Below are 12,948 nucleotides of genomic sequence, written 5' to 3'. Positions count from 1 at the left end.
ATTAGCAATAAGATGTAAAACAGGGGTAGGCAATGTTGGTCCTGGTGAGCCGCAGTGGCTACAGGTTTTCATTCAACCCAATTGCTTAATTAGAAACCAATCATTGCCAATCTCAGACCTTATTTAATTTTATGGCTTGTTAGTCTGTGCAATGTAAGGCTTTTATATTGTAGATTTTTTTCCTTTCCAAGGATATCATCCAAATGATTTGAAGCCTAAAACAGATCATTTTCAGTCTGTCACATTTTTCTATTAAGTGTTTTATTAAATCAAACCGTGCATGATGAACACACACAGATGTAATTGGAAAAAAGCTAGCTGGAGAGCTGCTGGCTGCTTTGTCTTTTACATCTTATTGCTAATAAGGAGCAATTAAAACACTGAATGCAGCAGTTTAAGATTGAAATAAGTAATTAAGGTTGGAGAACCTTAACAAGCGAGACCACTAAAATGAAGCATTAAAATGTCACTTAAGCAATATGTGCTTCATCAGCAATAATTGAGTTCTCGTTAAGGAACTGGGTTGGAACAAAAACCTGCACATACTGTGGCACTCCAGGACCGACGTTGCCTACCCCTGGCTTAGACCATGTGGGTACAAGCTGTAATTGAAATCCACTCCTTCTTTTAATTAGACCAGGAGTGGGCAAAGTCATTCCTGGAGGGCCGCAGTGGCTGCAGGTTTTTGTTCCAACCCAATTGCTTAATAAGAAGCACTTATTGCTCTAAAAACACTTCTGCTTCATTTTAGTTATCTCCCTCTTTAAGATTTTGAACCCTTATTGCTTATTTAAGTCTTAAACAGCTGCATTCTCGTTCTTTAATTGCTCCTTATTAACAATAAGATGCAAATGACAAAAGAAACCAGCAGTTATCCATTTTGCTTCTTACCCTTTACACCCGTGTGTATTTATCGTGCACTATTTGGTTTAATTAAGTACTTGGAAGGAAAGAGAATAGAAAAAAGTGAAGGATTGAGAATTACCCATCCATTTTACACTTCAAAGTATTTGGATGATATCCTTAGAATGGAAAAAAAAATCTAGGATATGAGAATGACTTGACTTAGCAGAGTTAAAGCACTAACAAGCCATGAAATGTAATTATTGGCAAGGATTGCTTTCTAATTAAGCAACTGGATTGGAACAAAAACCCGCAGCCACTGCGGCCCTCCAGGAATGACTTTGCCCATCCCTGAATTAGACCAAAGTATGGGAACCTCAGCTTTTCAAGTTTATCTGAATGTGTTGATGTAAAATGCTGTTCTTTTTTCCAGGACCATTCCAGATCAGGTCACCGGGGAATCTGAATGGCTTGACAATGTAAGTTTTATTTTAATTGGTTATTATACTGTATGTATATATTTTTATACTTTGGGTTCTTTGTGTGGAGTATTCTCCTTTGTGTATTCTGATACATTCAGAAACTGAGTCTCACATGCGCAAGTGATGTGCATTTTCTAAGCTAAAGGGCACGGTTAACTGAATGTCTAGGGAAGTGGTCTGTTTTTGTATGAGCTTTGAGAATGCTGACATCCATTTAAATCTTCCTCCTCAGTATTAGACATGAGCTTGATGAGAAAGTTGATGATGTGCAGTCAAATCCATAGAGAAATGTAGGTTTGAAAGCCTAGAATTCTAGAGCAGTGATATTGGATGATAATTGAAAAATCTGAGGCATCAGATGCCCTACAAATATTATTTGTGAACATATTTTGACTGTATGGTAACTTGTGATTGGATCTGCATGACAATTAAAAATGGCAATACTCTGAGCTTATGTACGAAGGAGGGCACTATATAAGAATGAAATAATGTAACACTTTAGGAACACCCCCTATCTGTACTGTGAAATTATCACTCCTAATAGTTCAAGAGTACAGTATCTTCTCATTCCCCTGTCTTAATATGGATACCGTATCCTGTTTCTGAGACCTCGGCTACGCCAGTAGGGGAGGGTTGACTTGTATGATTGGCTGAATATTTTCATTTGACTTTCTTTTCGCTTTAGGCCTTAATCACTGGTGATATGGACACTCTACAGCATGGATATATCTCAAGCAGCGATGAACTCTTCTCTGGCGTTCCTTTTGAAGCTATTACTTCAGTGCCATTGGGACTTGCTAGTAATGATACGGGTGCTCCATCAGCCTCTACAGTTCCATCCACTAAAGACTATCCTGGTGATGTTGGTTTTAAACTACGGTTCCAGCAATCAAGCACTGCCAAATCAGTTACTTGTACTGTAAGTTAATTTCTGATTACTAAAATGGCTTAGTTCCGTGTCAAGATCAGTTAGTTGGAAAATGTAATTTACTGGCAACTTTATTATAATAAATGCATGTATCTTTGTGATCATCAAGATTGTAAAACTGCTTTTAAACCCGACCGCCCTAGTAAAGAACACCTAATGAGTTTGACCTTCTTGGTTTCAGTAGTTTTTGTTAATTACTTTTCATTACAAAAATATCAAAATTTGAGGTGCTTCCTATAGAGGCCTTAATAAAAGTAAAGGAACCGAGTATGTAACCAACTGTACTAATTTGTTTAGTTTTGGTTGTTTTTTGGGAAGGAATTTAAAAGCTGACTGTGGTAAAAGTTTAAGAAATTAAAACAAATATATTCTAAAATATTATGGCTACTTTTTGAGCATGATACAGTTGGTTTCATTACTTTTTAATAGTGTAAAATGTAAGCGGCAGTTTTTTTGGAGTGAGACAATGTAGCATTTGAATGCAAGTACTTTTTTGCCTGTGTCTCTCGGACTGCACGTGGTAGAAAAAGGGGCTTCGAACATGTAGTGACATGCCTTGACAATGAGCTTATGTCGCTGTTCATTCTGTAAAAAGAACTTTACATTTTATAGAAAAATGTAATTTTTTTTTTAATTTAAAATGAATTTATTTTAAATAGTTTGTACAATTTGTTATCGATACACCAAGATGACTAGAAAATGTTTTAATAACCTTCCAAGCTTGAGTGTATAGTTGTGTACCATACCTATGAATATATGTAATATATATTTTCCTTTTCATACAAATTGTGACACCTTAGAACACAGTTAGGAAATTTTGTAAATGAAGCAAATACCTACATATTACTAAGATATTATATGTATTAAATCTTTTTCCATGCACACTCCTATTACCTGGTTTAAATGTGCAATGGACTTGTGTGCAGTAAACTATTAATCTTGGTTTAAACTTGCCTTTTGCAGCTCTTGGGTAATAGTCCTAATGATTACTAAAGTAAACTACTTTTAATATAAACTGAATTTTTTGTTGTTCAAGGTCAAATTATAGCAAATGTATAAATACGGGGAATAAGCAAATAGTCTTTTTTCCTGAAGCAAAACCTCATAGTGCTGCATAGTTAACCTGATAATGCTCTATTAAAATGTGCATATTATGTTTGAAAATGGCTGATTTGCAAAGGGGGCTTAATTTTTTTTTTTTTTTTTATTTTCTATACGACTATAAATCTTTTTCACTTTTTTCCCCGATTATGTTTACCGTGTTCCAGTTTATTTTTTCAGATTTAATTTAGAACATGCTTGTATATTTAATACAACACAAGTTTTCTGTCGTAATAGCAGTTATTGTAATTAAATTGTTGGCCTGCAAAAGTACAACATTTTATTGGATGTTTAAAAACACGTTTAACAGTAAATGAGCTGACACATTTCACTTTTAAGAGAAGAATGACTTGGTTTTTAACCACTTTTTTAAAATTAAGTGATACGTGTAATCTGTAACGTGACTGTATTCACTTATATACCATGTGAAACCTATTCATAAATGTTGCACCTTGGTATATGGTTTGCCAATAACTGCTATAGTAATAGTTTTGAATAATAAAATGAAACTGCCTTAAAAAAAGAAAATCCCAGATCAGTAAGATTCAACGAATGCATTTCTTTCACTTTAGAATTGCATTTTTAAAGAAAGAAACTAAACATTTACACACCTTTTTCTTCATGCCACCTTATTTCATAATCTGTATAAATGTTGCATCTGCTTTTTAGAAAAATGCTGATTTATAACCTTTACAAAAAAAGCAGAATGTTGCACATGAACAATGCTTTACATGATTAAATCACCTTACCGAATTGGAGCACTAATCCAACAAACTGTTCTTCAAGCTGGTTCTCCTCTGTAAATACACCTGTAAATGGTTGTATGTAAATCATTTTCTCCCAATGGATTTTTCTCCCTTTTTCCTGATTTATAAGATGAAGTTCACTCCAAATGGGGGATGGGCGAAGCTAGGGTGCCGGCCATTTTCCACATTCAGCCAAGGAAGAGAAATGACTTCTTTTAGACCAGATTCTTTTTTTTTTTTTAGGATAATCTGGAGATGCAAGGGTTAATGCAGTGTGGTGTTAGGCCCTGCCCTTCTAGTTTGGTAACATGCAGCACGCACACACAGACACCCACCCACAAAATGCTCATATCTGGGATTTGCCAAGACATGTCTATTTAGAGGGGGGGTGGGGAAGGCGGAAGAGAGAACTTGTCACAGCTGTGCCTTCTGAGACTGGGAGACCAGTTCTGCTTTCCAGGTGGTCAGGTAGGATGCTCTTCTGTATGATTTGATTTACTGCACAGCAGTAGCATATATAAGTGTGTCTCATTTGCAGATGGGAACTAGTTCTTGCATATATCATCTTTTCATATATATTTTTTTTAATTTACAAGTGGACAGTAGGAATAAATCATGCTTATTTTATATATTTAATATTGGGGAGGTTTGTTTTTACATATGTTTTAATTTTCAGCATATCAAAGTAAAAAATTTTGAAAGAACTTTGTCTGTGGACACTAATAGAATTTGTGCTTTTAATTTTTTAAAGCTACAATAAATATGTAATTTAATATTATATAATATAAAAATTTATAAATACATAAACTTTTACTACATCTTGTACTGGTTTCTTGCTCCAGTCTTTATTTTGCTTGGTTCTATTTGCAGTATCCACTCTGAAAGTGTTTTGGGCTCTAGTACCAAATCAAATTAAAAAACACATGAGCACAGCTGAAAACCATAGCAGAAGTCCGAATGAGGAGATAGTCACAAACTTGAGGGAAGGAAATGTTCTCAAGATTTCGGGAATATTTCAACATGCAAACAAAATTCAAATGAATCTCCTAAATTTACATCACAGTAAAATATGGCAAAATTCATTTTTAATAGTTAACTGGAAGTACAGCTCAAGAAAACATGGAGTGAGAGCTTTCTTTTTTAATTGCAAAGTGTGTGTGGTGTTTTTTGTTTATTTTATGTATCCAATCTTCACACAGAGCCTAAGTTATTGTGCAACTTCTCATCTATCCTTACTTTTAAGATTGTCTGTGTTTTTAAAGCTTTGTTAAATTAGTGACCATAAAAAGACACAGCTGAAATAGAAAGCTTATGTATGTCAGTTATATGAAGGACTTGTCCTTTATATTCCTTTTTTGATATCCATATCCAAAACAGGTTGTTTATGTAGGTTTGGAGATTTTTTTAATTGTCCCTTATGTTGGTTACTATATACCAAGTGTTGAGGTGTGTGTGTGTGTGTTCACCCCCCCCCTCTTGTTTTTGCTTGCAGGTAACTGGGGGTATGGGTCTAAGGATTTTATGCTGTGCTAGTGAAACATGCATAACTAAAGTATTAAAATCCTGCAAAATGCTAGCTATAAACATTAAACTCTCCACCCATTGTTTAGAAACAAAATTCATTATCAAATGCATCACATCTTGTGGGGTTATGAATAGAAGTGCTTTCAGTGACTGTGCTTTTATTTACAGTGAACCTTTCTGCATGGCAGGTTGACGCTACTTAAAATTGTTTGGATTTCCAGAATGTATCGGGTCATGTGTTTTTAAGACCAATAAAAATGTTGTATCCCCATTAGTTTGCAAGAATCAGAATAAAATTTTAAAATTTTATGTATGTACTATGGGGCGGCACGGTGGCGCAGTGGGTAGCGCTGCTGCCTCACAGTTGGGAGATCTGCGGACCTGGGTTCGATTCCCGGGTCCTCTTTGTGTGGAGTTTGCATGTTCTCACCGTGTCTGCGTGGGTTTCCTCCGGGCGCTCCGGTTTCCTCCCACATTCCAAAGACATGCAGGTTAGGTGGATTGGCGATTCTAAATTGGCCCTAGTGTGTGCTTGGTGTGTGGGTGTGTTTGTGTGTGTCCTGCGGTGGGTTGGCACCCTGCCTGGGATTGGTCCCTGCCTTGTGCCCTGTGTTGGCTGGGTTTGGCTCCAGCAGACCCCCGTGACCCTGTGTTCGGATTCGGCGGGTTGGAAAATGGATGGATGTATGTACTAGTCATTTAGCCCGTTACAATAACGGGCGCTAGAACAGTAGTGCATAAACATTAGTAGGAACAGTCTATATTAAATGGCAAGGGACTATGACTTCATTCTTTTTGTTGGTTGTATTTTTCTTTCTTTCAGCCTTTCTTTTGTTGATGTTTACTTGCTGAGCTGACCGTTCTTCGTGGGCTGCCGCCGTGTAGTGTGTGTCTTTAATTTTCTGTGACAGTAATACTGTCTTGTACGGCTCTATTCAATAAGGGCGCGTAGATAATTTAGTTCAAATGGCTCAGGAATATGTGAAGAGCAACAGGTGCAGATCTTTATTTACGCGTGCCTTTATTCGCTGCGCCCAATTGAGGTCGTCCTTTTGAGGCTCGCCTTTTTGTGCGTGCCCTTATTGAAGGATACCGTCTTCTACGTCCGTAATATACCTTTAATTTTCTCTGGCGGTAATACAGGCGTGCGCGTCGGTAATATGCCTTTAATCTCCTCTGACAGTAATACTGGCTTGTATGTGGCTGTAATATGCGTCACTGTATTGTGTACCTTTAATTTCCTCTCGCAGTAATACTGGTTTGTATTTCCGTAAAACGCCTGTAACTTTCTCTGACAGTAATATCGCGCATAGCACCGTGCCCCGCGCATGCGCACTTCACCAGAAGACACCCACACACGGACACCTGGACGCACATAGGGATTTATATATATATATATATATATATATATATATATATAATACACACACACACACACACACACACACACATTATATATATATATATAATATGTATATATATGTGTGTGTGTGTATGAAAATAGATTACTGCACTGTCCGTGTCCTTTCATCCCCTCCAAAATGACTAGAAATAATTACCCATTCAAGAAGCTACACTTGGAATTCTTTCATTTTTAACTTCATGCACCAAGCAAGCTGTGCCTTTGTTTTTATTGTCACATTATCAATTAGGAAACATATGGAAAAACATTCTATTGGAAGGTACAACATTTTTAAAACAAATGTTAAAGGGTGTGTAAAAATATATCCTGTGCTTGACCAGTATGGCCACTTGTGGCTGAAATACAAAACAAATTTTAAAATCTTAGGCAACTGATATTTGGTGTTAGATTAGATTATTTTATAAAATGAGAAGACAAGCTATCGAATGAAGCTAGAGCTCTATTAACACACTAGGAAGTATTCTCTGAGATGCCATCTAAGAACCCATTTGCACGAGCAACTTGAAATTGGTTTCAGTTTTTCTTTGGCCAGGTATGGACGTACAACATAACTTATACTTCATGAGAAACCAGATCTATTTGCTTTTTGTATTGTATTCTAATTACTCTGCTTCATTACAACATGATCCAGTTTATCTTTTTGTCTTAATAATATTTGGCAATGTGCACATTGGGGAAGATAAGGGGAGACCATGACCATTTCACATGAGCCTGAAGTTTTTCTCTTCCAGCCAGTTTCTTGTTTACACAACTTGTGCAAAGCAGTTAATTATTCGTTAGAAGCCAGTCAAAATATTCTGCTTCGTAAAGAGATATTAATTTAATGTGGTCACTAAAATGGTCCCTTTTATTTGAAAAAAAGAAATCCGCTTTCCACATTTTATACCTGATTGGATACAAGGGAGTTGCATCAAATTGGACCAACTTAATTTTCAAAGTTTTGTGACAAAGCAGGTGCCTTTGTTAAATGGCAGTTCAGTTTTGCCCACCTCAAAGGAAAAACTTGGCACACTGTCATATCTAACGAGTAAAATGTACTCTGATGTTTCATGGGCACAGTGAAGTGTTAGATGATATTGGGCATCCTTCATTTTCATGGCTTTGTGACAAGACCGATGCTTTTGTTTATATATGAGTTGGGTACATTGGTCAAATTGACAGGCATAGTTGGCACATTCCCATATCTAGTGAATGAAATGAGATGTTTAATGGTCACTACAGTGGGTTAGATGGCATTAGGCTACACTAGTTTTGAGAAAAGGTGCCTTTTTGCAGTTGAATGTTTGGTACATGGGTCAAGTCGACTGGCAAATTTGTTATATTCCCATATATCTATTGAACAAATTTCAATAAAATGTTTGACTGGCATTATACAGAGTTGTATGCCATTGATTCACTCTAATTTTCAGAGAAAGGTGAATACCTTTGTTAAAGTGCAATTGAGTTTTGCTGTCCCAGTGCAGTTCCATGCATCAGACTGACTGGCAAACTTGACAGTGAAGGAAATTGTGATGCTTAATGGGCACTGTAAAAGGCTAAATGGTGTTGGAACACCCTGGTTGTCAGTTTTGAGAAAATGTAGATGCCTTTAAGTTGCAGTTGAGTTTTGCACAGACCAATGTGAGTACCTGGGTCAAATTGACTGGCAAATTTATCACATTCCATTTTTTAATGACTAGGATTAACATTTTTTTTTTTTTCTTCATAGCTTTGTGACAAGATTACTTTTTATGATGCAGTTGAGATTTGCCTGGCCCAAAGTGAGTTCATGGGTCAAATTGGCTGGCAAACTTGCCATATCCAATTACTAGGTTTCACTGTGATGCTCAATTGCCATTTTAAAGGGTTAAATGGCACTGGACCACCCTAATTTTAATAACTTTGTGGCATGATGGATGCCTTTTTAAATTTCAGTTAGTTTTTTTTTTTTTTTTGTCACAATATGGTTACCTAGGTCATATTGACTGGCAAAGTTGGTACACTGTAACCAGATGAATGAGATTTATGTGATAGTTTTATTGTCATAGACAAAAGAAAAGTGCTTTGTTTCCTGGGATAGGCTCCAACTTCTCTGTGACTCTGCCTCTGCTCAGGATAAAGTGGGTTTAGAAATTGGATGGATGCATGGATAAATATGCAAATCTCTCTATTCTATAAAAAAATCCTGGGATGAGCCTTTTTTTCAAGTCCCACGAAATGAGACTTTGGCCATGAGATTTTCTTCAAGTCACGCCCTCCTCTAAACCATATTCAGCCACTCGCATTGGTACTCTCGCCGCTCATTTGTGTGAATGCTTTTGTCAGACACAGTTCCTACAATCTCAGCTCTTATAAATTTTTACATTTTCCACACTTTAAGTTCCCAATTAAAGAAGACTTATTCTGTCCAAATCTTTTTGAAGAATTTCATCACAAAGGGTTATCAACTGAAAAAAATGAGTACACAGGCAATCCTAGCACCGAGAAACGATATCAATCGAATTAACGACAAAAGTGACAATTGGTTACATGGCAAATTGGTTAAATGCATATCAACAGACTATGCTGAAACAGTTGATAGTGAACGTGCGGAAGGTGAAATCATCAACTTATAATATCCCAAAGAATATCTACAACTGTTAACACTGTATGGTCATCCACCGCACGAATTATTGTAGAAAGAAGGATGTATCCAAGAAAGGTAATGTAGAACATCTTCCGCAGATAACAGTAGACAACAAAGGAGATCTTGACATGCCATTCGTATTAAAACATTGTTTCCCGTTAGAATAGCTTTTGCAAAGACGATTAACAAATCTCCATACCAAACATTTGAAAAAATCATTTTATTTAATAGAGAGAAAGAAACAAAATTCAATCACAGGCAATTATAAGTTGCATTGTCATGATGAAAGTACAAACACAGAATCAAAATTCAATGCAATATTGACGAAAATTTAAAGTTTTTACTGAAGTTTTACAGTAAAAGTGTAAATTTAAAAAGTATGTGTGTTAATTTCAAAGCCAAACAGAGTGAAATCATATTCTGCAACGAAAAACTGTAACGCAACATGAAACAATTTTCTTCCAAATTATTACGTTTTACTATTTTTAATAGTTAATTACTCGCTGTAATGTAAAATAGTTAGTTCTATTATGCATATGTAACAATTCCCATGAAAATAACAATCTGTTTAAATTATACATCCCCATATGCGAGCAGCTGAACCGCAAAGAGGCTAGCTTGTAGCGCAGGCCTGGGGGTTGACGAGTGAAGCAAGCAGGTGGCAAAGTCCTCTAGTAAATACTTTTTTTTCATTTTATTTATTTTGAAATGTGACACTAAATAAATAACATGAAATTCAAGTAGAAATAATTAAATGGGTTAGGAAATATGCCTCTTGTTCCTTATTCCCTAATGTCAGTCAGTCATTTTCAAACCCACTTCGTCCTGAACAGGGTCACGGTGGGGGGAGGTCTGCTGGAGCCTATCCCCAGCCAGCATAGGGTGTCAGTCCATCGCAGGGCAAACACACACACAGTTTAGTACCGCCAAAGCACTAACCTGCATGTCTTTGGGACCATGTGAGGAAAGCCCCGCAGACACAGGGAGAACTTGCAAACTCCCATATTTAATCTTATTATGTATGTAGTGTCATTTCTTTTTTATTTATTTTGCTTATTTATTTTTGTCCTAAATATTCCTCCTTTATAAGGGCATAACATTCTCCACACTCAGTGCTTCCATAGCAAAGTCGTGATCGTTTAAAAACTCATTTTTCAAAGCAGTGCCGTCACGAGGGGGCTGCTTCAGATGTTTATATTGTGCAAAGCCTCTGATCTTTACATCTGTTTTGTATGACCAAGAGTGCCAAAATACAAAGGTTGGGAACATTCCGCAACATCAAACATCTGGACACTTGTTTAAGATGTTTATGTAAAGTTTAAAATGCACCACCGTTAATTTTATGCTCTCACTTTTTATTGTTAATTGCATGTTATCATTGTTTTAGTTAATTTCATTGTTTTTTGTTTTTTTTTGTGTTTTCCCCTTTTGGAGGCACTGTAAGGAGGCTAAGTATGAAGTACAATCGCTGTCAAAAATAACTCCCATGCAGCAAGGACACAGAGTCCTGGGTGCTCCCTGTATGGATTTTACATGTGTTCTGACAACATGGGTAACCTGGGTGCTCTGGTATTCTCCCAAGGACATACAGGGTAGATAAACCAGTCATGCTAAATTGGCTATGTGTGTTTATTTTAACCCTTTGATGGGTTGGTGCCCTGTCCAGGGTGCTTGCTGGGATAGGCTCCATCATCCCCTCCACCCTGCCCTAGATAAGTGGGTTCAGAAAATGACTGAAAGGGTGGCTATTTTAAAGCTGTATATGCCAAACACACATTCCAACCTTGGTACAGAGACCTGCATGTGTCTTTCTTCCAGGAACCCCAGCAAAAAAAAAAAAAAAAAAACGAAAACTGCACAGAAACCAAATATGACCCACAACAAATTTTTGTACTTTTATTTAAAAATAGCATAAAATTGCATGAACAATGTTTAAAAGTGCATGGCAGAGAATGCTGCCAAGCTAGTAGTCATTTTACATACACTTTCAGGTGAGATAATGAGGGGTATTAAAACATAGCACCCATTACTTTCAGGGTTTGTAAATGTCCTAATTAAACTTTTTTTTTTTTTTTCTGTACCTTGGAAATTCAGTTTTGCATATACAATACTATAAGTAGCTGAATTTGAAATATTTCTACAGTAATAATTCCGCAAAATATCTGACCCTCCATAAAATATACAATTTTAACAGGTAATTGATGATCTCCATTGCAGGCATAATGTGTTGCTAGGGTGAGACTAATACTCAAACATTCACTTATGGCCAAATAACCATCTAGGTGTTTTAAACACATTTACTTTCAAGTTTTTTTTAAAATGTAATTTACTAGCAGTGGCCGCCTTCACTCACGTGCCAGTATGCCTGTGTGAGTTTGTCGCATTTATTTTGTTTATCTTCCATTTTTTTTATCACAATTTTTCTGCCTTCCCCTTGGTACACATAATTTTTTTTTTTTTCTCCCCCACCCCCCAAAAAATGTCATCTCTCTATTTGCATTTGCTCTGCCCTAGGTGTGATTTTTTTCAATCTGCATCCAGGCCACGTCCTCCACCTTTTAGGGAACACTTTGGGCCTGGTGGCAGGATTGGCACTCCAGTTACTGTGGTGTTTTTTAAAAACCTCCTGCTATTCCACTCCATTTTGAACTAGTGTGGTGCTGAGGTGTCACATGATGCATGGCTGTACTTTGGTCCTAAATTGAGTTCCTGAGGTGGTGGGTGCTACAATGTGCTGTATCAATGCATGCTCCTAACCTCCTACTCCTACTCCTCCTCCTTCATTCTGTTTGCATAAACAAGATATTTCTGGATTAAGTGTGAGATTTAATATTCCCTCAGTGTGTTCAATGCTAATTGGACATCCTTGTTTAAATACATGATCTAGGGTGGCATCTTAACAGAAAATATAAACAGTAAAAGCAGTAAAACATTTCGGCTGTTGAACTGTACCTCATCAGTTGTGTGTATATTTTGTGGCTTTCACAAGATACCCCCCCCCCCCCCCCCTTTTCTGCTAATCTCTTGTACTATAACTATTGGGGAGTTTTTTAACAGAGAGAAACATCCACACTTCTAAGTTTTTAGCAGCATTTAAACCTGCCCAAAGTGGGGGTCAGGTTAGAGTTCTGCAATTCATCTTCTATTAAAGGGTTTGATTTGGCCTTTTATTTTACAGAGTATAAGACTGACTTTATGCAGTTAAACCTGCATTTTTAAATTTTAACTTTTACATTTTATGGATAGTCAAATCTAAATTTTCTGTATGTGTGCATGGTGAGGGTCTTAATTTAATT

The 12,948-nt window shown here is 36.6% G+C and overlaps 1 protein-coding gene across 4 annotated transcripts in view; it reads left to right on the top strand.

Annotated features, from left to right (window-relative positions):
* tp53 (tumor protein p53) overlaps positions 1-12,948 on the top strand; it is an 84,112-nt gene that overhangs the window by 48,670 nt on the left and 22,494 nt on the right. For all 4 annotated transcript variants that reach the window (XM_028798386.2, XM_051924896.1, XM_028798385.2 and 1 more), the window contains exons 3-4: positions 1,277-1,322; positions 2,011-2,244. In XM_028798386.2, coding sequence (XP_028654219.2) covers positions 1,277-1,322; positions 2,011-2,244 — 280 coding nt within the window. The remainder of the gene's footprint in view (positions 1-1,276; positions 1,323-2,010; positions 2,245-12,948) is intronic.

This window comes from Erpetoichthys calabaricus, chromosome 3, assembly GCF_900747795.2.
Source record: "Erpetoichthys calabaricus chromosome 3, fErpCal1.3, whole genome shotgun sequence".
NCBI lineage: Eukaryota > Metazoa > Chordata > Cladistia > Polypteriformes > Polypteridae > Erpetoichthys > Erpetoichthys calabaricus.
This window is presented reverse-complemented; position numbering and strand designations above follow the sequence as displayed.